This window comes from Boleophthalmus pectinirostris, unplaced genomic scaffold (assembly GCF_026225935.1).
Source record: "Boleophthalmus pectinirostris isolate CB_2022bp ecotype Guang Dong unplaced genomic scaffold, ASM2622593v1 HiC_scaffold_11, whole genome shotgun sequence".
NCBI lineage: Eukaryota > Metazoa > Chordata > Actinopteri > Gobiiformes > Gobiidae > Boleophthalmus > Boleophthalmus pectinirostris.
In genome coordinates, this window is record NW_026570994.1 from 11428962 (window position 1) to 11454150 (window position 25189).

Genomic DNA, 25189 nt, shown 5'->3' on the forward strand with positions numbered 1-25189 from the left:
GCTTGGTGCTCTTCCTATTGATGTTTTGTCGCTCACACAAACGCCCATGGGATACAGGTGGTGGGGAAGGTGGCGATGCAGAGGGGAGGATAGAAGGGGAGACACATTTTTTGGCACAGTTTAAGGATTGTATTTGCCAAGTGTCTGTTGCTGCTCTTATTTTAAACCCAGCCTTTTTCTGTTGTCGGGCAGAGAGGCGAATTTTGATGGAAGTGACCACCAGTAAACAGGTTTACCTCATAATTTCAAATCTATCAAGTTGACGTTGATGAAATTTGAAAGTGTAATCAGTGAAACGAAAGCTAAAGGCGAGCAGGTGTGACTTGCCTTTGATCATAACGGAGACCAATTGCAATTAGACCCAAAATGGCTTGACGGCGGCATCAGGGGGCTGCTTGCACATTATGTATTTTTAATCAGAGTTGTTAGCGTCTGTGATGGATGCCCATTTTACTCACAGCTGCCTCTGGTGGCATATGTCATGTTTGCGAGCTGTGAATTAGCATCGTGTCTATACTGCCCATTAGCCACACATCCACAGCGTGTCCAAGTCTTTACCTGCTTCTCAGCGGGATTCTGGGAAAAAAACTTGTTGGGGTAGAAACACAAGATGACAGCCACGGAGGACTCAAACTCTCAGGAGAGATGATCTGTGCAGGCAGGAGTAAACAGAAATCAGTATTATAGGTTTCAAAATATTTATTAAGTTTAAGAAAATGATCAACCTATACTTTCAATCTCTTGAATGTATCAATTGCTGTTGAGTGTGAAATATCATTAAAAGTAGATTGTATTCAGAATTTACATACAAGTAATAAAGAGATTTGATGCCAATTCAGTGTAAAGTCTCTTTGGAAATGCTATTGTTTTGCCAGAAATGTTACACAGTATTAATCTTGATTTGAATGATGCCACCAGGCCAAGTTACAGGTCAGATCTGCGGAGATGAATAAAATATCTATTTGACTTTATTTGCACAAAACAGATACATTCAATGCATTGCTCTGGAACATTCCAAGCAAAGCCATAACATCCAGGTAGCGCATCCCCCACTATATAAACAACATAGTGCACCATTTGCTGCACTATTGTGATACAGAACAGTGGTATACATGCTCTTAATCTCCAACGTAAGACTCAGCGTTGTGAAAGTGACTATTACAGATTTCATGAAATAAACGTTGCTTAAGTACAGCCACTAAACAGAGTGTGTGCATGTTTGTGTGTGTGGGCCCTAACTGGACCATGTGCTAACCTCACACAGCTGCACAGTCCCCCAGAGGCTTCAGTCGCACAGGCAACAGAGGACGGGCGTGCGGGCTTGAACTGCTCTCAGCCGCTCTCATTTCCATCGCCGCTGTGTCCTGCTCTGGCAAAGGCATTGTGCACCGCGGCGGTTGAGAGTCTCGGCTGCTTACTGCTCAATCTTTTTAGGCCTGTCAGTTAGCGTTAGCATCACACCACTCTCCGGGCAAGCTGATTGTGGAGCTGTAGAAAAAAAAGACATTGTTTAGTTTGAATATGGTATTTATAGTAAGATTGAACCATATTAGAAAACCATCCCATCCAACCATGATTTAACAATGTTCAATTTGGGAATTAGAACTGACTGTTGATCACTTTTGCCATAAAACTATTGCTTGGTTTCAGATGGCAATGTTCATGGCACAATATTCTATATAGACCAAAAATCTTTAATACATGTTGGAGACAGCTTAAATTAATATTGCTAAAAAAAAAAAACTTTTGCTCTTAAAAAACAAGAAAACAATACTAAAGGTGCATTAAAGGTACATTATGTAACATTTCTGGTTGAGGGTGCACCACCTGCTTTTCTCCTTGGAAATGTTATTACTTTGTCTGAAATGTTTCACAGTATAGCATTAAGTCTTTCTATCATGATGAGGACAAGTTACTGGTCAGACCTGCACTATACCATTTTATGCAAGGATCTCACAGTGTTTATTGTAGTAATCAGTTACATTACTAGAACAATATTGCAATACATTGATCATCTTATTGTAGGCCTGTACTGTTTGCATTTGCGGCACATTTACCATATGTTTCCAATGTGGCCTGTACTTACTAACCCCTAACCTTGTTTATTCTTTTATAGCGCCATTTAAAGCAGGAAGATTTACCACTATGGCATTTAAAAGTCAATTGCTTCATAAAACTGCATCTTTTTTAGGAGATATAAAGATGCCCAAAGTCCAGCTCAGTCTCAAAGCAGTAATGGATAGTCCGGGGTTCCTCCAAATATCCCTGTCAATCAAGCACCGTTTCCTCTGAGTGCGTTTTCTATCTGTCAAGGGTCATAGAGAGTGAGGATGAGACCCCCTCCCCTCAACCCTCTCCTCCCCCTTTCCTCAGAGGTGCATCTCCACCTTGGCGCATCACGTCTGGGCATGACCTGTTGCTAGGTAACCCTGGGTCACAGCTGCACACCATGGCAGAGCCTTTTTTTATTTATCACTGAGTTATGTGGGAGACGGGGGCTGTAATTTATTAGTTTGATATTGGGCGGCCAGCGCAAGTTTGGGATAGTAAAAAAAAAAAAGTGAAAAAATAGAAGGAGGAAGAGAAGGCCTATAGCTCATCAAAATGCTCATTCTGATCCCAGGCCTCGCTACGGCTCAAGAGATTCACAACAGACGGGATCACAGCATTATAAATTCATCTGCTTTTTTACTAAGAAAATCAAGCATCTCCAACAACAAAGCCAATGGTAATGCACTTTCCATGCTGGTAATTGAACAGATGTGGTCAGAGCTTAGAGGACAGGCGGAAAAAAGGAGCAGAAATTCATCTTGGTACAGTATGCGACTGATTCATGTCCAAGGATGAAGAGGGGAGAGCACAAACAGGGCCATGTGGCTTTGTACAAGTAGCTTTCCTGTTAACACCCGCGGGAGAAATTAATGTATCAGGATGAGAAGGAATCATTATCTTACATTAGGAGATAAGGAATGAGTAGAAAGACAGTGTATAGATAGTAAAGAGTTATTACATTAGATTGCATGTGTTCTGTGAAACCTTTGGTGCAATAATTCCCATTTTAGGGAGGTAGATGTTGCACTATGGGGTTGTAACTTTAGACTTTTCCATATTGGCAGGGTTGTGAAGATATAGAGTTTTAAAGGTCCTATATTACACAGAATTGACTCTTGTAAGCTTTAAGCCATGGTAAGATGTTGTTACCTTAACAAAAACATACCCGTAGTTGTGTTTTGTTTCATTCACACATGTTTGAGTAATCCTTTATAATTAGTCTGTTTACATCTCCAATGCTCAAAATGCTCTATTCCACTCTATTCCTTGTGATGTCATGTACTGATAATTTTCAACCTAACAGCTACATTGTCCCTTTTGTTCAGAAGAGATAGACAAATCAGGACCTAAAAATCATCCAAATGATTCTAGTGAAGGTGTATGGAGTGGAGCACTTTCTGTGTTACCATATCACATCTCAAGGTGGGATAGAGTGTTTTCAGTCTGAGAGAAGAACGCAGCCTAAATGTGTTTTACATATGTGTTAAAGATATGTGAATGAAACACAACTCTAGGTATGTTTTTGTTGAGCAAACAAAATTTTAACATAGATCATAAAATAGCATAATATGGGCCCTTGAAAAAGGCATTAGAAAGACTAATTGGACAATGTTAGGATGCGCATATGGTCTTTTTCACATTTCATTGATCCATTGATTGCCATAATGGGTCACTGTGGAATGAGCAATTTGTTATGATTCCTCTGGCAATGACAATGGTCAATGGGAAGACATGGCTACAACAGAGTAATCCGTTTTCCAATATATAATTTCAGAGCACATGATGATACAGCTGTGTTATAATATTGAAAATTTGTCTTGGTGTAATTGAAAAGATCAATAAATGGTTATCAGAGTCTTAACTGGTTTTCGAAAGGCAGTACGGCTTAAGAGAATAATCAATGAGCATTTCCATCAACAAAGTGTCTATATCCCTTTTGAGATGTAATTTTTAATGCTTTTTTCACCAAGATATTTAACAAGGATGCATATGTTACATAGATTAATATAAGAATAATATACACACATATTTATTTTGGATCATCATAAAATTATTCAAAATTTTAAAGTTATAAGATATAATAGCCTACATAGAATATATAGCCTAAAACAACATTCATATAGGAAAAAAAGGAAAATATGGCACAAAGACAATTGAAAAGCTACTGAAATAAACTTTCACTTGTAATCCCTTAATTAGTTTATTTATCCATTTGGAATTTCCCAAACCACCACTTGTCTTGTTCCCACATTTATTTTTACCCCGGCTTCGTTGCTGAAGCTCAAAATGGAGCTGACAGATTTGGAGGCAGACTGGAGCGTCATATGAAAAGTTTGACAGTTTTCACAACACTTTCAGCGTGATATTAATTTGTGATGCATCTGCTGCTGTTGACTCAGATACACATTTACCTCCTTGGCCTGATCAAAGCTCACCAACACGACGGGCTCTTTTGTTCAATCCTCCTCCCTAATGCTTGTGTGCAATGCATATTTCTCAGATGCCTCCTCCAGGCCATATCTGATCAAAACAAATGCACCTGCACTTTTTTTCTTTTTTCTCCAACTGCAACTCCCCCAGGACGGGTAAAAATTGACTCCCTGGCTTCCTCCACCAGGCAATTACGTGCCATCTGTTCCCATCTTGGTTGTTCCAGCTCGTTTTGTTTCTGCGATTGTTCATCTAATATCATAGGCCTAAAGTGTTAGGGAGAAAGGAGGGGTCGCTGGGCGTGGAGGGGGACACCAAAATGAGGATTGGCGTGAAGAGGAATTAATCGAATCTAACAGCAGAACCAGATCTTGCCTCTGAAAGGAGATAGTCCCACAAGAACGCGGACCATTACCATATTCATCACCTAATATTGCCTGCTTTATGCAAAGTGGAGGAGACTGGCACAATATGACTTGTCTTGACCACCTCTCTAATTTTACCCTACAAAAAATCTCACAAACTTATTTTTAATTGTTTGTTTGCAACAGTTTGCTTGCAGTGCTCTGACACCTCCATTTGTTTGGGGAAGGTAATAATAGCCAATTACGTTTCCTGTCACATAGGCGCCCTGTATATACATCTATTTGTGATGCTGCCATGCTGAATCACATTATTGTTTTGTTACAGTAACTATTGGTCCCATTACTCTCTGCCACGCGCGCAGGCTGTTGTACGATGGAGATTTAATTGCGCTGATGTGTGAGGCCGGGCGAGCAGCTGGATTGTACGGGTTTGAATGGTGATATCAATAACACGACGGTCCTGATGCTACCTTAGGCTCCCATAATTCCCCATCGCTGCTGACAGGGCGGGAGATAGAAATAATCCGTCACAACACCAGTGTGGGCAGCCTGTGGACCTCGAGTGACACCCAGCCTCTGTGACGTGAGCCTCAGGACCAGGGGGCATGGCCACACCGCGACCGAAGTGTCTGTGTGGGTGAAGATAATTGGTGAGAAGATGTTGGAGCTTGTAAAGAGTACAGCTGTCACCACGCTTAAGGCTTAAAACAGTGGAAGGTCCCAACTCTGAGACCTTAAAAGCTAATTTAGGCATTTAATCATGTTACAAACAATAAAGATTTTTGTCATGTTAAAGGGCCCATATTATGCATTTTTTTAAATCTGTGTTTGATCTATGTTATTCATACCTCATCAAAAACCTGGAGTTGTGTTTTGTTTCACACATGTTTAATGCACAAACCCTACATATTTAGGTTTAGTTCTTGTCTCAAACAGAAAATACCCTGTTCCACCTTGTGTATCACTGTGTTTTTAAACTCCATACACCTTCACTAGAATCATTTGGATGTTGAACTCTGGAATTGCCAATCTCTACTGAACAAAAGGTAAATGGTAGCACTTCATGACATCAGAAGGTGGAGCAGCGCATTTTGAGTTTGGAGATGTAGACAGACTATTAAATGGTTACTCAAACGTGTGAATGAGACAAAACACAACTTCAGGTATGGTTTTGAGGAGGTAAAAACATTTTAACATGGCATAAACATCACAAGAGTCAACTTTGTTAAATATAGGACATTTAAAAGCTTATTTCAGCACTTTAACATGTTACTAATAATTAAGATTTTGTTGTGGTGATGCTGTGGTTCTAACACTGAGCCATACAACTCAATAATCAAATAGTAAAATTAATGCAAAAAGGCAAAACGCACACTTCTGTATCCCATTTTTTTGTTTACCAAAAAGTAATTGAAGCAGTAGTTTGTCATAGTTTATCAATTCTTACAATTTTAAGTAGATATGTTATAATTAGACAGAATGGTAAACAAAAAAATATTGATTATGAACTAGCTGCATCAGTACTGGTGTTAATTTGAATACATATGTAAATGAAATAGAGAACAGTTAGGTATTGACTGCAACTTGTATCACATAATCTAGATATGTTAGGCAGGCTCACCTTGGTCAATAAATAAAAATAAAATAACTTTTATAATGATTGAAAAGTAGAAGCAAAAAGTCCACATCAACATAGAGCAGAAAAAAGCATAATCACCTTTGCAAACCTTTGCAAACTACTGCTGCTTCTCTGTAGACCTTCATCTTTTAAAAAGCCGCTAACATTTTCAGGCTGATGCTTTCTATCTGCTGACATCTAGTGGCGATTTTGTAGAATGCAACATTGAGAGCAACAACAGGTGCATCAACTACTCACAACTAATAATGAAACAAAGACTAATGTAGTCTATGTAGTAGAAATGCAGTATAATTTACTGTCTCGTAATCAAAACAAAAATGGATGGCACTAGTTTTTTGTTTGTTATTTTGCTTGTGTCTGCATTCATGTATCAAATATTGTATGTATGTAGTATCTTGCTGTAACAAATGAGAATAGGCCCCCAGTTCATTTAGACGAAAGTATATTTTTTCAAGCAAAACTTTAAATTATGCCACTCGACAATGACAACAATAGCCCACTGAGTCAAGTGACACTATCGCCAACAACCTGTAAGGAATGCAGTGAAAAGGCTTGGAGGGGAGCAAGTGAGAGGGGGGTGTGACAGACACAAGTGGGAGATCGTACGACTGAGGGCTGGAGGACAGACCAGCCCCAGCAACACATGAAGACGCACGCATCCTGTGTTCAGGTATGACCTAAATACTCTGAATGATACTGCAAGATACTTTCTAAACAGGTGGTCTTAATGAAAACTTGAGTCAATAAGAAAAAGCTACTAATTAGGCATTGCAAATTGAAAATGTAGGAAATATATCGGTATATTAGAAAAGTTTAATTACAAAAAGCTTTGAAGTAATCTGATGTTTGGTAACAGATAAAGTTATGTTTATAGATGCATTTAAGACAAATCAACACCTATCTATCTATCTATCTATCTATCTATCTATCTAGCAAGCTATCTCAGCTATAACAAAAAAAAAAGTTAGATTTTGAGATTACTGTGCTAAGAACTATGTGAAAAATTCAATGTTTGAATTTTTATTACATTTTAAAATTCATTGCATATTTAGGTTTTTTAAATTGAAAATGCCACAGTGAATATTCATAGCATACTTTGGTCTTGATGCGTTGGAATGCATGTGGACCTTCTGCAAACTCTTGTCAATTATGAATGGTATTATTTATTCCATAGTCTCTGCACTTGAGCAAACGGGAGCTTAGTCTGGTAACTTAGCAACTAGTGCTACTCATTCAACATTAAAGTGGAGAAATTTGAGAGGCTACAGTGTCCACAGTCCAGGAGAGTAACAGGGATTTGCTACTGACACTCTCTAGAATTTCTCCCCTATACATTAACATAAACAAACATTTAATTAATTTGATTTAATTTATCAATCAACTGTTTTGTAAGCAATCAAAATGTTGTACTATTCATTTTGCAACTTCCTTCAGTAATTTTTCCAACTTTCCAGATATTCCCTAGAGACTCACACTTAAAACCTGTCTGAAACCAAGATCTCTGACATCGTTTAAAAACATGGGAACAGATTTTATCCACTGATGATCTGAGGTCATATGTTTCCAGGGGGACTGTATTGTGAACATGCAGCCGTAAACTGACACCAATCCTTTCATCCATGCAAAAGCCTTGTTGTTTTGCTCCGAGGGTAACTGGCTCAGACTAGATCTACTCTGTTAACAAACGCACCCACAATTGCCCCTCAGAATCAGAATCCAATGCAAATTATATGGTCACTCTGAAATACTCAAGTAGCCTCCTGATCAGGCTGCATGTCACATACCTAATATCTATGATGAAAGACGGGGCTCAGTTTCAGTGCCTCGAGCTGATAGGTAATGCCATTTCCGACAATAGGGGTCTGTACTGCACACGGAAGTAACCAGAAGACTGTTGAGATTCAATGACAAGCGATAGGACGGACTGAGTGTAGGTGAAGATTAAAGACTACCTTTAAGAAGAATGTATGGCTTTATATTTGCTACAGATATAACAGCTTTAATGCAAATGGCAGTTTCAGCATAGTCTCTATCTGTCTGCATAAAATAAAATGTCCTTATTTAGATTTACATTTGATTATTGAAAAACTTTATTGATCCACAAGGGAAATTATTTGGACACAGTAGCTCACACATCACATTATATTATAATAACAAAGAGTAAGAATATAAATGGTAGTAATAAAAACAAGGGCTAATTTGGTACATTTTGGCCCCATCAAGTAGCACCATTTCAGTTAATTTTAGTTCAGTTAACAACAGAAATTTGTAGGTAAAAGAGTTATAGTGGATATATTAGCTACTCTTGTAATTTTAAGGCAGATGAGCTAATGATTGGCATTTTGGCTGCACTTCTGTTTGTACAAACCGCAGGCGAAAGCAGGACAGTGGTTATATGAGACCACTTTTGAGTCTGTGAGAAACAGAATATTGTGTCAGGTGGATAACATGTCAAGAAAAAGGCCGGTGCCCCAGTTCTATAAAGATGAGACAAATGTACACATATGATATCCTTGGATCGACAGGAAGCACAAAGGCATTTCCCAAGGGATTAAAGAATTATTTTACATATACTGAAACCTTTGATAATAGAATGATGCGTAGGTTTTATTAATCAAAAGTATGCCACTGATCTAACTCTGATGATCTAACAGTACGTATTGTAAACATACTTGTCTAACCTATCCCTGTTTTTCCCCTTCTCTTCACAGAGAAAAACAAAAATACTGAAAAGGATTGTTCCAGGCAACTTTCTACAATGTTGCTAAGGTCCCATTCGGAAAGAAGACCCCTGCCAGGATTCTCAGCTCTCCTGTCACACAGCACTCCCAAACAGAAAGAAGAAGAGACCTCTGCACCACCACCCCCCTCCCTCACCCCACGGGAATCCATCTTTACACCCATATCTTTGTCCTCTCCGCCTCCATGGGTGTTGCAGGCCCTTGCCAACCTCGAGCAAGGGGAACAAGAACTGCTGACCCTCAGGGAAAGACAGCAGAATGAAGTGGAAGAAGTCAACCGTCAGTTAGACAATGCTGTGATCGAAGCCCAACGAGAAGAGCGCCGCCTGCTGGAAAAGATAGAACAAGATCACAGAGATGCCCAGAGGCAGCTCGACCAAGTGAAAAGAGAGAATGCTGCAGCTGTGCGTGTTGTACAGTCAATGGTCGACCAACAGATTAGAAAAATTGTTCAGCTGAAGGAGCAGATTCAAAGATGGGGCAGTAGTGCTGGGGGTGCCAACAAGAACCAACTCCAGAGAGGGGTATCAGAGGTCACACAGCCATGGGAAATCTCGCTCACTCTGAAGAGAGTCAATTTTGTATCAACTGGCTGGTCTAAAACTCTGAGTCTTGGAGTTGTTGAAATTCAAGAACAAGGGATGACCTACCCCATTGGTGTCTGTGGTGTCCAGGGACAGAAATGTGCTTTACATTCAGGAGAAGGCACATTCACCAACATTACTCCACTTGAAATCCGAAAAGACCCACAGTCCAGCAAACCAGGAGAAACTAAAAAGCCAAACGATAGCAAAATGCGTGTGGTCAGGAAACTGCGCTTGTCAAGCTCTACAGAGAATGAAGATGATCTTAAATCACCAACATCTCCTGTACCAAGGCGTCGAAGAGCATCGGAGTCCTCTCAGGATGAGGAGCTGGAGTCTGTGTGCTCGGAGACACAAGGGCAGGATCTGTTCCTGGCTATTCCTCCAGCGTTCAGTCAGGGAGAGTCTGAGGGAGATGAATCTGATGGGAGGCAAAATGGTAAGAAGAGACCTACTATAAAAAACAAAAGGAAACAAAAGGCTCTGGTCCTGGTCTCATGTGAGGAACCCTCCTGTCCTCCAGAAGAGACTAACATAAGGAGCATTGCTGGAGCAGTTTCCCCAAAAATCAAAAGAAAAGGTTTACTGTCGAGACACAGCCTAGTGGATTTAACAAGACGGCGTTCACTGCCCCAGCAAACATTACTCAGAAAAAAGACTTCAACTCAGTCAATGGACAGTGGCAGTCCCCCATCTCCAACTGAAAGTGAAGACTGCTGTTATACTTACAATGTAAATACTCCAGTGAATGGGTCATTAAAGCAGGAGCATCGCCGCGCAATGTCCACAGCTGACCTATCAGGCAGGCTTCGCCCACTGATCACCAGCGACAAGAGAGACAGAGGTGGAATCAGAAAGATCAACAGAATGCAGCTGGCCTCAGATTATACAAGTAAAAGCAGCACCCACTCAGACAGTGCCAGTGCAAGCTCAGAAAGACAGTCAAGATCTAAGTCTTGTTTCACCAGAGGCTCTGGCTTAAACCGTGTGAGCAGATCACTGTCCATGTCTGCTATAGATGGAGAGAAAGTACAGAAAGCCAGAGAAACTAAAAAGAACACAGAGAAGCCTCATTTGAAGGAATTAGAGGAGGAGACAGTGTCTACTGCACTTGATGCTGCTGTTCTAATCAAACAGATTGGAAAACAAGGATCAGGCCGAAATGACTTTAACTTACCAAGCGGACTCCATGCCACTGTTAATGGACAGTTGTATATAACAGATTGTGGAAATGCTCGGATTCAAGTGACAGACATACAGAAGAATCTCGTTCAACAAGTGTCTCCTACCGGAACAGAAAGGCCTTCTCGCATCAGTAACTTCTTCGATGTGGCTGTGAACTCCAATGGCCTTATCGCGCTCACCTGTGCAGCAGAGCGAGCAGTGCTGGTTTTCAGCCGTCATGGCCGCCTCCTGCAAACATTTGGAGGAACAATGATTGGCTCCTCTAATGAAGAGCTGGATGCACCCAGAGGGGTGACTGTAACACGACATGACGAGTTCTTGGTGGCTGATATTAAACGAGGCAGCCTCACTGCACTAAAGCTGGACCCTAAAACGGGAGTGAGACTGGAGCGCACAGTGGTGACGGGGTACCACAGGCCATATCTGGTGGCTACTTGTCTCAGCACAGGGCTGATGGCAGTGTCAGAGAGAGGCAATGAGACAGGGCGGGTGCCATGTATTCGAGTCCTGGACCCTGGATGGACCACCATCAGAATCCTGGGAGTGTGCTCGGGGCTGGGGCCTGTCCTGAGCAGTCCCTGGGGTCTGTGCATTGACAGTGATGGGGATGTCCTTGTGGCTGACTGGGGTAAGCAGTACCACCGTGTGCTCATCTATCCATCCAAGGGCGTTGGCTGGCCCCTGGTCAATGACAACCTGAGCAGCCCCAGAGGCCTGACCCTGCTTCCTGATGGACACATGGCTCTGGCTGACAGCATGAACCACTGTGTCAAGATCTACCGCTACAAGTCCCATCCGGAGGATTAATTATGATGTACTTATGCATGTAAAGAGAACAATACCCAACTTTATGAAGAGTTTTTACTTTCACCTACTATTTGGATATGCTTTATAAACTTCTTATATATTATATACTGGGATTCTTGTTGCTTTTTTTTTTAAATCAATCTTTGGTGCTTTGGTTTTAAATATAAAGGCAGTCTGTTACACTAATCATTTCTAATGTCTGAAATTGATTATGAAAATACAAATAATGATAATCATAAAATCATACTTTTTTTCTTGGGGACTGGGAACATTATATTTTCTGCATCAAAAATACGAATAAAATGCAATTTACCATTCTTTGTTGTTTGCTTTAACATTGAGTAACTGTTACAAGAGAACAAATTCTTCCAATATTCCGCAACCATTACCAGAAATCTCTAAAAGAACAATTCAACAAATAAACACTGTACTTTAACATCACATCAGTCATTGGTCAACAGCGAAACTTTCCAAAATGTCATTGAAAAAACTCACAAAACACGGTTACCTAACATCTCTACACACACACACACCGGTATAAGTTCAGCTGTTTGCACACACAGTGACACTCTCTGCAGTCAGTCTCTGCCTCATTAGTGCTTCTTCACTACACCAAAATGAAGCTGCTATCAACCCTCCTCTTTTTGTGCCTGCTGCTTGCTTTTACCTCTGGAGCCCCAGCGTGAGTATAATTAGCTTTTTAAATATACACATTTTCGTGAAAGCAATGGCAAAGTTAAAACAAAGCAAAGTAAAGTACTAGCCCACTTATTGATCCATTTACCTCTAATTGGTTTGTAGGCTTATCATAAATTTGGAGTTGGATGAGAAGAATAAAAAAAAAAGGGAGGCAGCTTTACGGTCGGGGTGGAGTCTGGGAGGGCAAATCACTTTTTGATAAAGGCAATTTGAGTTAAAACCTTTTAAATAAACTTGTAAATGACAAAACAAAAGATCAATATGGGAGTTAATTAAAAGCACAACGGTATAAGCAAAATTCATATTGTTTCTAATGTATTATCAACTACAGTCAGTCAAATGCACATTGTAAATTGATTATGACAAGGTAATTAACTTCTCTAAAAGGGTCCATTTAAATTAGCATGCTGCTTGTTTCATTTCATAATCCTAAAAGAAGCTGTCCAAAGTTGTATTTACTCAATGTCAATGAATAACTACTACTATCACTGCTCATTTGAACTCATCATTGTGTAATCAAATGTATTTGTTTTCTTTTCTTTCTTTCTTTTTTATTTAATTTCAAAGACAAGAACCAACAGAACCAGGTATATAACCTTTTATTTTAATCAATAATGTTTTATATTTCTTACTAACATATTTTGCCCCCAAATTTTAGAAAGCACACAGGCTGCACTTCCAGATCGCTGTTCAGGCATCGAGTTTGATGCAATTGTCCCTGATGAGAAAGGAAGAACTTTTTTCTTCAAAGGTTAGTCAACTGGTCTTAATTATAGCTAAAATTCTCATAGAACAATGTCTCTAAATGTACAAAACAGTTAATTTCAATCATTTCATTAGGTTCTCACTTATGGAAGGGTTACGAAGGTGATGCTCAGCCATCTACAAATTTCTTCAAAGAGCTAGACGACATTCATGGTATTGGTCATGTTGATGCTGCTTTCCGAATGCACAACCCAGAAAACTCCAATGACCACGACCACATCTATTTTTTCCAGGTAAGTTTCACAACCATTGACTGTATGGCTAACCCGCTAGCTACCACGTTCCAAATATGAAGTGAGCATCGCAGTACTCTTGGCTCCAATTCAACTGTAATTCCACCTGAAAATCATCACCCCTGTCTCTATAACTGCTGCAGCGAGCCTCATCATTTTATCTGTTATGACACACAACCAATAGCAATGTTTTTTCAAAGGATGATAAAGTATTCAGCTATTATAACGAAAGTCTGGAGGAAGGTTATCCTAAAACTATCCAAGAGGACTTCCAAGGAGTGCCTTCTCACTTGGGTGCTGCAGTGGAGTGTCCTAAAACGGAATGCAAATCGGACTCTGTGCTTTTCTTTAAAGGTATGTGAACTTACAGGCACAAAATTTAGAAATACTACAATATAAATGCATGCGTTTAATGGCTCAATGTTGTTAATTTGACAAAAAAATTAAATAATAATGCCAAAATATACTGATAAAATTTGATATAATGATATATTACTGGCATATAAAAAAGATAGCCAGATAGCTTTAAATAGTCTGTGTTTTAACTCTTGAACTGTAAATGCATGGGTAGAGTAGCCAAAAATGATTAAATTAGTAGAGTGATCAGATCCACTGATTGGTGGTAGCCATGTTAGAATGTGAATAACGCTTCAAAAACTTAGTTTTGTGGAGTTGTGTTTTGCTTCATTCACACAAGTTTGAGAACCCTTTATTATTAGTCTGTCTACATTGCCAAAGCTCCATTTCACCTTGTGATATCATGAAGCAATAGTTTTTGTGTTAACAGGTACCTTTTACCTTTAGTTCATTAGAGATTAGCAATTCCACATCTAAAATTAATTGATCTTAGATGAGTGCATAGAGATTAAAAACACCGTGGAGCATTTACTGTATTACACATGACATCATAAGGTGGAACAGAGTGAACTCCTAAATATGCAAGGTTTGTTCAAAATGTGAATGAAACAAAACACAACTTTGGTTATGTTTTTCATGAAAAAACAGCTTTATAACATAGATCAAAAAAACAGAGTTATATAAGTCCTTTAATAAAATAGCATAGGATGCATTAGCCAAGTAAAAGTAAATGTTTACCCACCTCTCTGTAGGACAAGATGTATACGTGTATGACATCCCCACCAAGGCAGTGAAGACAAAGTCGTGGACGCACCTGCCGAACTGCACCTCCGCCCTGCGTTGGCTGGAACATTTCTACTGTTTCCATGGACACAACTTCACCAGGTTCCACCCAGTGACAGGTCAGGTCACCGGAAACTACCCCAAGGATGCCCGCAACTTCTTCATGAGATGTGACAAAGGGTTTGGTGAGCCTAGAAACATAACACAAAGCAAATGAGTGGCTTTGTTAGACCTTGTCACACTAAATAAAAATATTCTGCATCCATTTTAGGGCATGGGCATGGCTATAAGCGTCCCAAGTGCAGTGACATCAAGTTGGATGCCATTACCACTGATGATACCGGCAAGACGTATTTCTTTGCAGGTAAAAACCCAAGACATACACAATAATGATATACTAGTAAGAATTAACATAAAACAACATTTAACAACATAGCTAGTGTTGAGGAAAATAACCCTTTTCCTCACGTGTTCGTTAGTTTCTGCTTAGACAAAAAAATTACACTTGAAACAGAAATAAAGTCCAGATAATTTACTTATTCCAAAGTCATACTTGTACAAGGAGTCTCTGCTGACATTCCCATGCAGAGACTGAATATTTACTCCTATACAATGATTTTTATACGCAAACTATAGTGGGAGGCGACCTTGGTTTAGACTTGGTGCCTCTTCCTTGGTGCACAAGCCAGCCAGGCCTCTTGGCACGTTGCACAATCTTATCTGATTGTGACAAGGATCCCCTGGATTCATCTCACTCCCCTTACCGGAGCATCTTGCTGGTATGATCAGGGTGATGAGTCGTGAGTCAGCATATCCCTATCAATAAGTCCTTGTCCTATTTAGTTAATTGATTAGACATATAGATAGAAATAGAATATCTTGTACATGAACTGAACCTATCTCTGCATCCCTCATCCTTTATCTAGTCCCTGTTTTCTGGGTCATCGTATAGTGAATTATAATAGTACAATAATAAAATATAGCAGTACATCAATAACATCATAGCAGTAGTTATACACCACCTAAGCCTAGTTATTTATCCTAACATTAGCCTACAGGCTACTTCAAATCTCAGTCACATTTGTGGTTTTCTATAGTAGCCTAAACAAACTTTCTCTATAACATGTATTTCCTAATATTATTATTTACATTAATTTACAATACCATGGTTTTTACATATTTATTTCAACAGAAGGGCGGTTCTAGATATCTTGTTACCAAATTATATTAGCAATTATATTAGTAATTAGCCATTCATTCAAGCTAACTTACCTGTACTGTGTGACAAAAAACATTTATCTAACATTTACCATAGAAAGGATGTAATTAACTAAATTCAAGTTAGTAAATCAATGTAAATACCTGCTACGGGTTACTTTACCCATTTTTCATCTTGTAGCGAGCATCTGCTCTGCTGCTAGCCACCTTACCTGTTAGCCGCTGGTCAGGTGTGTTGGGGTGGGCTTCCTGCAAGCTGCTGATAATTCATCTTCTAAATGTTTATGCTCAAAGTAACATTTCTGTTTTTCTTCTATTTTTGTTAAAGATTATTGTTATTTATCGAGTCTTACTTGTACATGGAATGAAGTGAGTAATTTTGAGTTATCCAGTGGTGTTTCATACACTAGGTCTATGTTGTATTTGGGTTCTGGCTGTATTAGCAACCATAGACAGAAGCCTACCTGCCGTTTATTAGCGCAATGGTGGTAGAATCATAATCGTACCTGTACAGTGACTGAACTGAATGAAATTATTGTGCTCTTCAGGTCCCATCTACATGCGCTTGGACACTGCTCGAGATGGTCTTCATGCCTTCCCCATTAAAAGGTCTTGGAGAGAGGTGGCCAGTGGAGTGGATGCAGTCTTCTCTTACACTGACAGAATGTACATGATCAAGGTAGGACTGAGCGCAGTTCTTTTATGTAATATTGGCTATATCTAAATTGACTTTGTGTTCAAAATGTGTGTGCAGAATGATAAGGTGTACATCTACAGAGGAGATGCCCATTACACTCTTATTGAAGGATACCCCAAAACCCTCAAAGAAGAGTTGAACATTGAAGGAAAAGTAGACGCGGCTTTTGTGTGTCCCTCTGAGGATACAGTGTATGTTATTCAAGGTTAGTATTTAGTTTTTTCACAACATTTCAAACATGCGCAAAAACGTTCAACATTACTTGCATGTTTACATATTTCTACAGGTCGCAGTTTACGGGCCATTGACCTGAGTGCCACTCCTAGGGTTGTACTCCGAGACCTGCCCCTTCCCTTGTCAAACATTGATGCTGCCCACTGCAGTTCAGATGGGATCAAACTATACCAAGGTGGAGTGTATTTTGAATATGCAACTCCCATGTTATTGACTGCAAGCAGAATAGCCCCACAGCCTCAGAATTTACCTGCCCAGCAGTTTGGGTGTGAGGAATAACGTTGTAAAATAGGAATGAATAGCCTAATAACAAGGGTTTCTTTTCTTTTTCTTTGTAAATAAACCCTTTTGCTAAAGTCTTTGTACTATGTTTGAATTTATTCATTTACTTAAGTATAGTACTTATACCGTATAGTAGTTATACTAAAAATAATTAATTTGCTTTAATTTTTGGAGTGGATTAGTTTTCATTTTGACCACAAGGGGGCCCTACCCAGCGTTGGGCTGATTGCCTTTTAATTCAATTATTATAATATTTTCAGGCTGTAAATTTCTAAATAAAATGGATCAAAGTTAATTATACAACTATCATAAAGCTGTTGTAATGCAGTCTAATGCAGTATTTGTAGTTGAAATTGGGGGTTGAAATATTCAGAAACTGTACAACTTTGTAGTTGATTCAGATTTGATGTATTTTTCACTATCAAATTTCCTGTGAATTTGGTTTGAAGCCCTACTCAACAGTACAGTAGCAGACAGTCTCTTTTGGGAGCAGGGACACGTGCACACTGTAGTCTGCTGTCCAGTGAGTTGTGATGGCATTAACCGCCATTCAAGGCCTTTTCAGATCCTGAAGAGTTTTTTGTTCTGACAAAATCCCCAGGACTTTCAGTGGGAATAATGGAAGTGCCTGCCTCAGCACAGCTTCATGGGCGAGGCTGTGAGGGCACACACATACTCTGGGACACAAGTGCACAGGCTACTGAAAGACCAGCAAAACATGGAACTACATAATTTACACAGAACTGTATGTGAGCTGATTCAATTATAGAAGCATAACATGAGGTGATGTCAATTAGCATATTCATGAATATTAAAAATACATTACATTGAGTAACAGAGTACTTTAGTAATGAGAAATGACCGAAAGTGTCATCAAAAGTGGGGTTGGTACAAAATGTTTTATTCAGTAACAGTTCTGTAAACATCTGAGGTAAATTGACATTTACATCAACATGTTCTTACACAGACACAAGGCACTTCTGTTCAGAGACATTGAACATTGGGAGTCAAAGCATTCCTCTTGTCAACACAATGGGGTATGTCTCAGCTGTTGTTGGGAGAACCATGAAAATTCCACATCCATGGTGAAAAAGTCGGGCCCAAAAATCTAAAAATCCATCTTAAGGACAGAAAAAACAGTCACTTTTAGAGTCACTATGCAGTTCAAGTCCAGTATTGGTAGCACTTCTCCCATAAATAAACAAATATGTTAATATGCATCCTCCCAGGACACCCTTTGTTATTTTCTATTTATAGCATCATTTAAGTGGTCTAACTATCTACCTGTGCAAATCTTAATCTACATATCAAATATACTATGAACAGTGCGGAACAACAAGGTTATGAACATTTCCGCAATATAAATGAATATGCCTCATTTTACAATCGGTAACAAAATTTAACAGTGGCTCCTGGATAAAAATATTTGCGCACACCTCTGAAAGCTTTGATAGTCAGTTTGTATAGTTGTAGCTATCGAAATTGTTGCTATTGTGTGTTCTTTAGAAAGTGCTCTTTGTTTCTTCAATCTCATTGGCATTTGGTTTGCAAGTATCTTTGGTTGAATCAGTGACATCTTTCAGTCTGTAAACATCTGACAAGCAAGCAGCGTATATGGTATATAGTTTGGTTAATCAAGTAGAAACATATTTTAGCATATTTAGGTTTAAAAACCCTGAAGAATGGTTAACTAGTTTGCAAATGGTCAATGTAAGGTCTATGGTAAAAATTTGGTACTAGGTACCATCCCAGTCCCATGTACAGTTACTGAGTTATTTACATGGGCCACTATTCAACATTTAAAGACTACATACAATCTGATGTGATGAGTTGTGCTCTTATTAGTCAGATAAAAGCATATAACTAGATCTTGTGTAAAAAGTATTTCAATTTAAAAAAATATTCACTTTTTCTTTCTGAAATGTAAAACTTTAAAGTTTCTTTGTACTTTATCTTCAACCAATATCAAAGGATTGAATACTATTTATTTCAAGTAGCAATACAAAACTAATGTAAGCATAGCAAGAAACATAAAGATGTACAAAACTAATTTCACCCCAAAGCACTCTCCCTTGTTGTCTCTGTTCCTGTTTGCTCCTCAACACTTGGCCATTTTCAATAAGAGCTGCAGGGAATTTCTTGTGAGGCAAAGAACCTACAAAAGCCTTTTCGTAAACTTTTGGCAGGAATAAAAGGGGAAATAAAACAATACTGAGTGAGACCTATAATACTCATTCACATTATGCTGTGCTGTTGTATTCCCAAATGAAATCTAAACTCTAAAGCTAGTCTAAAAATGACTAGATAATGTACAGAACAGAGAGGGTTAACTTGACAGTCCAGTAACACACTGCAAACACAAGCTCCAGAAGAGAACTGATATAATGCTCTGACCAAGCTGCAATGCAATGATCTTTAATTTAAATAAAGTGACGTGTGGTGCCTTTGTCAGAATAAGCTCCAAATCTTTGCAAGTGGATTAGAAACAACTTTCAAACAGAAGGTGCCATGTACACATCCTGTGTAGCCTATAAACGCTACTTTATTTACATATTTATAGACTTTATATAGTTGCCCCTGATGAACTAAAGTATCTTTTCTAAAAACAATAAAAACAATGTATGTGCACACAGCCTGTGGAGCCTATGGACCAGGCCTCAGGGTGGGACTGCCTCAGACAAGTCTCCTATCTACTTCTACAAGTGAACTATCGCTGCATCCCCCTCGTCATTGAAACTACAGGCTGAAATAAAGACATAGAGACTCAGACTGACACACACTTCTGCCAACAGCTCACAGAAAAAGAAAAAGAACAAAAGTGCAAGCCTATCACCGACTGTCCTCCAGCAAAAAAAGAAAAGAAAAAATTAATAAAATTACGTATTTTCTCTGCCTTATGCTCCTACACGCATTACTTAGTCCAGCCATCACTACCACCATCAAAACTGCTACAGATTCCTTACTCATGTCCCTATATGAAGGCAATATTTCGTATGCATTCTCCATTTCGTGGTTCTCTTGGCTTCTCTTAGAGAAGTGAGAGCAGGTTAGTAGACAGTCAAACTAATAGAAGCTGTTGGAGACCTAGTTTGTACAAACAAAGCCAATGAGAATAATAATGATGTTGCAATTTAAATGTATAAATGCTAAAGGTGCACTGTGTAGGTTCTAAGCATTTCCCACATTACATTTCAGCAGCTTGTGCAGTACAGTAAACTTACATGCTTCTGTCTGATTGTTATTTCTACTGTTAAGGGTGCAATGGAAGCCACCATCACCACCAGCTGAACAGTACATATTATGTTTTATGACTTTGGTTCACCTTAGGAAATGAACTTTACATTCAAGTGTGGCCATCTAACAATAGCTAATGTAGCTAAACTATGCAGTAAACCAACTGTAGATCAGCTGGAACAAATTAAATTGACATGGCCAGGTTCATTAACGACATCTATCAATGTGGGTTTACAAGAGTCCATTGTTCTTCTCAATGAACTATTCTGTGACTTAACAGAATGCAAGCACAGCAGTCATAATGTATCTTGGTGAGATTAAATGCTATTAAAAACAAAATGAATGCTACATTCTGTTCAGCTCATCGAGCCCCTTAAACTCTACACACTGCACCTTTACGTGAAAGAGCTGAATCCGAGGCCTGTTTGTAAAACTGCAATGGTGTGATGTGTTGTGTGTTTAGCTACACTGCCAGGTCATCGGGGCGAGCGCGGATACTGGGCTTGCTGGCTCGATTGGACCTCTGGTTGTCTGTCAGGAGGGCAGCCGGAGGCGGGTGCATCTCTGCTCTGGTGACTATGGTGAAGTCGTCGTGTGGGGGGCTGCTTAGGCGCTGAGGCCCCCTCCTCACTCTCTGCTTCCTCTTTGGGTGCGATGAGGTTGAGGGGGGTATCACGGGGCAGTGTGGGGAAAGAGGACAGCAGCTCTTCATCTGGGTGTGGAGGGGTCATCTCCTGCCGAGGGGAAGAGGAGGCTGAGCTGGGAGGAGAAGGGGCAGGAGGGCGGTCAGAGAGGGGGGAGTTTTTACCATCTGAAGACTGGAGCTCCAGTGCCATGTTGCTCCAGTTCTGCTCCATTGCAGCTATGTGACTGTGGCTCCCGATGCTCACTTTCTCATAAAGAGGACTGGAAATGGCCTCGAGCATCATGCTGTCCCCCTTCAGAGGGACAGGGGCCGCTGACGTATTGGGATTCAAGGGGATCACCGTGGGCACTTGACTGGGACTGTATGTGCCGCCCTCAGCTGGGGCTCCATTCACCTCACTCACACTGGTGTATGTGGGCAAACAGTCCAGCACAGGAGGAGAGCTCTGCTCTGCCATGGTCACTGCATCCCCTCGGCCATCTGAACCCAGCAGCAGTGACTCAGAGTTGGGTGAGAACTCGTTGCTGACCCCCTGTTTGACCTTCTTCCAGCCCAGATGGTAGATCTCCAGCAGGTTGAGAATCAGGGATACACAGGCGACCACTAACATGAAGATAATGAATATTGTCTTTTCTGTTGGCCTGAGAGAGAAAGACAACAGAATTATGATTACCACTCAAATAGATACACATTCATTTTCTGTAGACCACAACAAGCCATTTAAGTGTTCAAATGTCATTCTGACCTGGAAATGAAGCAGTCCACAGTGTTGGGACAAGGCCAGCGCCGGCACTTGTAAAGTGGTTTCAGGTGGAAGCCATAGAGGAAGTACTGTCCCAGAATGAAGCCCACCTCAAACAGAGTTTTGAAGATGATGTTGAAGATGTAGGTCCTGAGGAGGGCTCCTCGGATGCGGATCTTTCCGTGCTCATCTCTGATTGGAGGCTTCTCCTTTTTGCCCCCTCCATCCCCCACTCCATTGTGATAAAGGGGGTCGTGGTCCTCCAAGTGTCGGCCTGACTTTCGGAGCTCTTCCTCCCTCTCTCTCCTTTTCTCCTCCATGCGCACAATGTGCAGCACGTGGCCCAGGTATATGAGCGTGGGCGTGGACACAAAGATGATCTGCAGCACCCAGAAGCGGATGTGGGAGATGGGGAAGGCCTCGTCATAACAGACGTTCTCACAGCCAGGTTGCTGCGTGTTACAGGTAAAGTCCGACTGCTCATCGCCCCACACCTCCTCTGCTGCTGCCCCCAGCACCAGGATGCGGAAGATGAAGAGGACTGTCAACCAAACCTGAGCACAGAGCAGAGGAGCTGGTTATCATTTATCAAACACCTGTCTATGCAGATACTAGAGCACGTGTTAGGTACAACAACAATACGCTAACAATATGGAAATCATTATGACTGATTTGCACTGGGTTTGATGTCTTGAAGAGTTTACTATACTGAAAATCATTTTATTCCACATTTGTGTTAGACTCACCTTTCCAATTACAGTGGAGTGTTCCTGAGCATTCTCCAGCAGCCGCCCCAGAAAGCTCCAGTCACCCATGCTTTACTTTTCTAACCTGCGCAGACAGCAACATGTGATTTCCAGGGAGACACAACAATTTGTGTTGCATTTGTATTGCTTTGCCCCATTGCTAAGAAGATTAATGCAAACTTACTAAATATATGTTGTTTTGTCAGTGATAAATCCATCGACCATAAAATCAGGGACAAAACTGTACCTGTAATGAGACAAAAGATGCTCCACTAAGCTTCATTGATAATGCCAATGTATGTTTTGCACATTTAATTTGACACTAAATCAGCCACACACATTATCCCTATAGCCATTTGCATCCAGACATACATGCATGCATGTGTGTAGAGGCATTTGTGAGGCTGCTGCAGGCCTGGCTGGACACTGAGACAAAGGCCACCATCTGCGGGAAGTGAAAGAGTGGATAACAGGTTGTCCCTGTTGAATGCTGCACTCATCACATCCCCGGAATGCTGAGGAGAGCAAATGTTTGCCTGGGATTGACTGATACCACACAACCACACACATACACGCACACGCACACGCACACACACGCACCCCCACACACGCGCACACACACGCACACACACACAAACACACACACAAACACACACACATACACACACACACATTCACAACTACACAACAGTACACCAAATGGATCAGACCAGGCCATTATTACAGGCTGATGGTCTTTGAAGAGTAGATAAAAGTCATAAAGAAAACTGCATTTATCATGGCTATGGCTATGACTCTGAAACATCAAATATACCGACACATTTTTGTCTACAAAACCAAACCACCCAGTTAAAAACAGTTATTGGTAATGAGATGTCCAAAAAGTAAATAGTGTGAGCAAAAATCACCAACCAGTCCCTAAATTGGAGGCCTTTTCTACTTGAGGTATGTGTACATGTACATGATGTGTTGACGTGATGAAATACCATCTGTCAGGCACAGACAATAGAGAAGCTGCTCGATGGACATTGTCCTGGCTGCAGTGTGCTTTTGATGGATCACAGGTCTTTGTGCTAAAACAGCCACAACAGTTAACTCTTGGCCAGCCACTTACTCCCAAAAACACATGCAAATAATATGATACTGTGAAACAAGAAAATGCTACCAGCCAATGCCAAATCCATACTATAGCCCACTAAATAAAAGAAAAGTATTGGTGAACAAGACACAAATATTACAATTAAAAAGAAACACGTTCTACTGTAAGAAGAGCTACAAGTGCAAATCTTACATGAAAAGTAGCTCTACTTTTCAGACCTGAAACGACAACTTTTTAAAAGTCATTAAAAATAAACATACTAACATAACTAAAGTTTACATGGAAAAGGTCTTAGAATACGTGACATAATGTATGTATGAACCTGATGCCAGTGTTCTCAAACACGCTAAACGTAGGGTATGCCTAGCCTGTAAAGATTTTAATAGGCCTATGGAAAACAAGGATAGAAAAAATGTAATTTTATAGACAACTATTCCCTGCTAGGGAATTAAACTTGTATACAGTGCCCTTTAACTGTTGGTAAAATGGTGAAACCATCACTCATTTTATTGTGTTCTAGAATTAGGAAGAATTGTAAAGTTTGGTTTAGTGCCATCCAGACCGTGCGCGTAAGTGAGCTGAATGAAGCGCACGAGGAGCCTCTAATCCCGCAGGTGGAAGATGATAATCCCTCCTCTTCCCTCCCACTTGAACCCACAGCATCAGTCAGCAGCATCACCTCTTACCCTCTCCTCTGAACACGTCTCCCTCCCCGCAGCGTCTTCTGCTCTCCTCCAAACCTCGTCGGCCTCCGGGGCGGCCGGGCAGCTACAGGTGGGGTTGGATGGAGATGCGGGCGGGAGAGAGACAGAGAAAGTATTCACTCAGAGATAGAGGAACAGATCGAGCCTGCTCTGTCGTACTGAAGGGGTGCGAGTGGATCCTGTCCCACGAAGGCGAAGCGCAGCGGCTGCGTCCCCCGTGGCCAAGGCCAACCGCCACTGTCACACACTAGTCCCGTGCGTGGGGCGCGCGAGGGGGTGCCCGGGGGGAGGGGGCGAATGAGGGCGTTAATGGGCAGGGGCACGAGACAGACCAGACTGTGGATCATAAAAGAATACATTGTCAATCTGTGAAAGTATGTAAAATTTGAAAATACACCTAAATAGCTTTATGTTGTCTTATCGAGATGACTATGTTATGGTAACGCGGAATCAAGCAGGAAATTAGGTCTTGAAAACGTATTCCTTCATATAAATAATCAGATTTTTCAGATAAAATAGGACTTCCGCTATAAATGACACTTGTTTTGAAAGGGGTGGGGGGGTTAATTTTAACGGAAAAACATGAGGCACATGATAGACTTGCTCAAGGAAGACCTATAACAACTGTGGCTAAATCAATGTAGGCCTATGTCATATTGCATCACGTTCAATAAGGGCTTTGCTATGTGATGCAATAGTTGTGGAAATAAAACAAAAAGACTACAATTTATTGCCCTATAGAGGCCTACAGACAGCCTAATCAATGGTGAGATAAGTATAGGTGATGGAGGAACATAGACCTAATAGTGCACCTTTTCTAAAAAAAAAAAAAAAAAAGGTCACCTATGATTAACAGAGTTTGGTGCGTTGTTTATTTTTCTGTGATATATTTTGGAAGGAATGCGTCCCCCTAATCCATCTGTCACTGACGGCAATTGAAACCTGGG

General features: G+C 40.5%; 1 protein-coding gene and 1 pseudogene across 1 annotated transcript; one reads left to right on the forward strand and one right to left on the reverse strand.

Annotated features, from left to right (window-relative positions):
* Nucleotides 1–12329: 12329 nt before the first annotated feature.
* hpxb (hemopexin b) lies at nucleotides 12330–17145 on the forward strand. The gene is made up of 10 exons (XM_020917190.2): nucleotides 12330–12485; nucleotides 13070–13089; nucleotides 13161–13253; nucleotides 13343–13500; nucleotides 13701–13854; nucleotides 14610–14825; nucleotides 14912–15004; nucleotides 16407–16537; nucleotides 16613–16760; nucleotides 16842–17145. The coding sequence occupies exons 1-10, from the start codon at nucleotides 12421–12423 to the stop codon at nucleotides 17066–17068; spliced, it is 1305 nt and encodes a 434-aa protein (XP_020772849.1). The 5' UTR covers nucleotides 12330–12420; the 3' UTR covers nucleotides 17069–17145.
* A 2363-nt stretch (nucleotides 17146–19508) lies between these two features.
* On the reverse strand, nucleotides 19509–24574 carry LOC110153201 (gap junction alpha-3 protein-like; annotated as a pseudogene).
* Between the last annotated feature and the right edge of the window lie 615 nt (nucleotides 24575–25189).

What these genes read in the sequence shown, in the direction of transcription:
- hpxb (XM_020917190.2), top strand. Translation starts at nt 12,421, where the DNA reads ATGAAGCTGCTATCAACCCTCCTCTTTTTGTGCCTGCTGCTTGCTTTT. An exon ending in ACAGAATGTACATGATCAAG is followed by an intron (nt 16,538 to 16,612) that starts GTAGGACTGAGC and finishes ATGTGTGTGCAG; the next exon opens with AATGATAAGGTGTACATCTA. An exon ending in TACAGTGTATGTTATTCAAG is followed by an intron (nt 16,761 to 16,841) that starts GTTAGTATTTAG and finishes ATATTTCTACAG; the next exon opens with GTCGCAGTTTACGGGCCATT.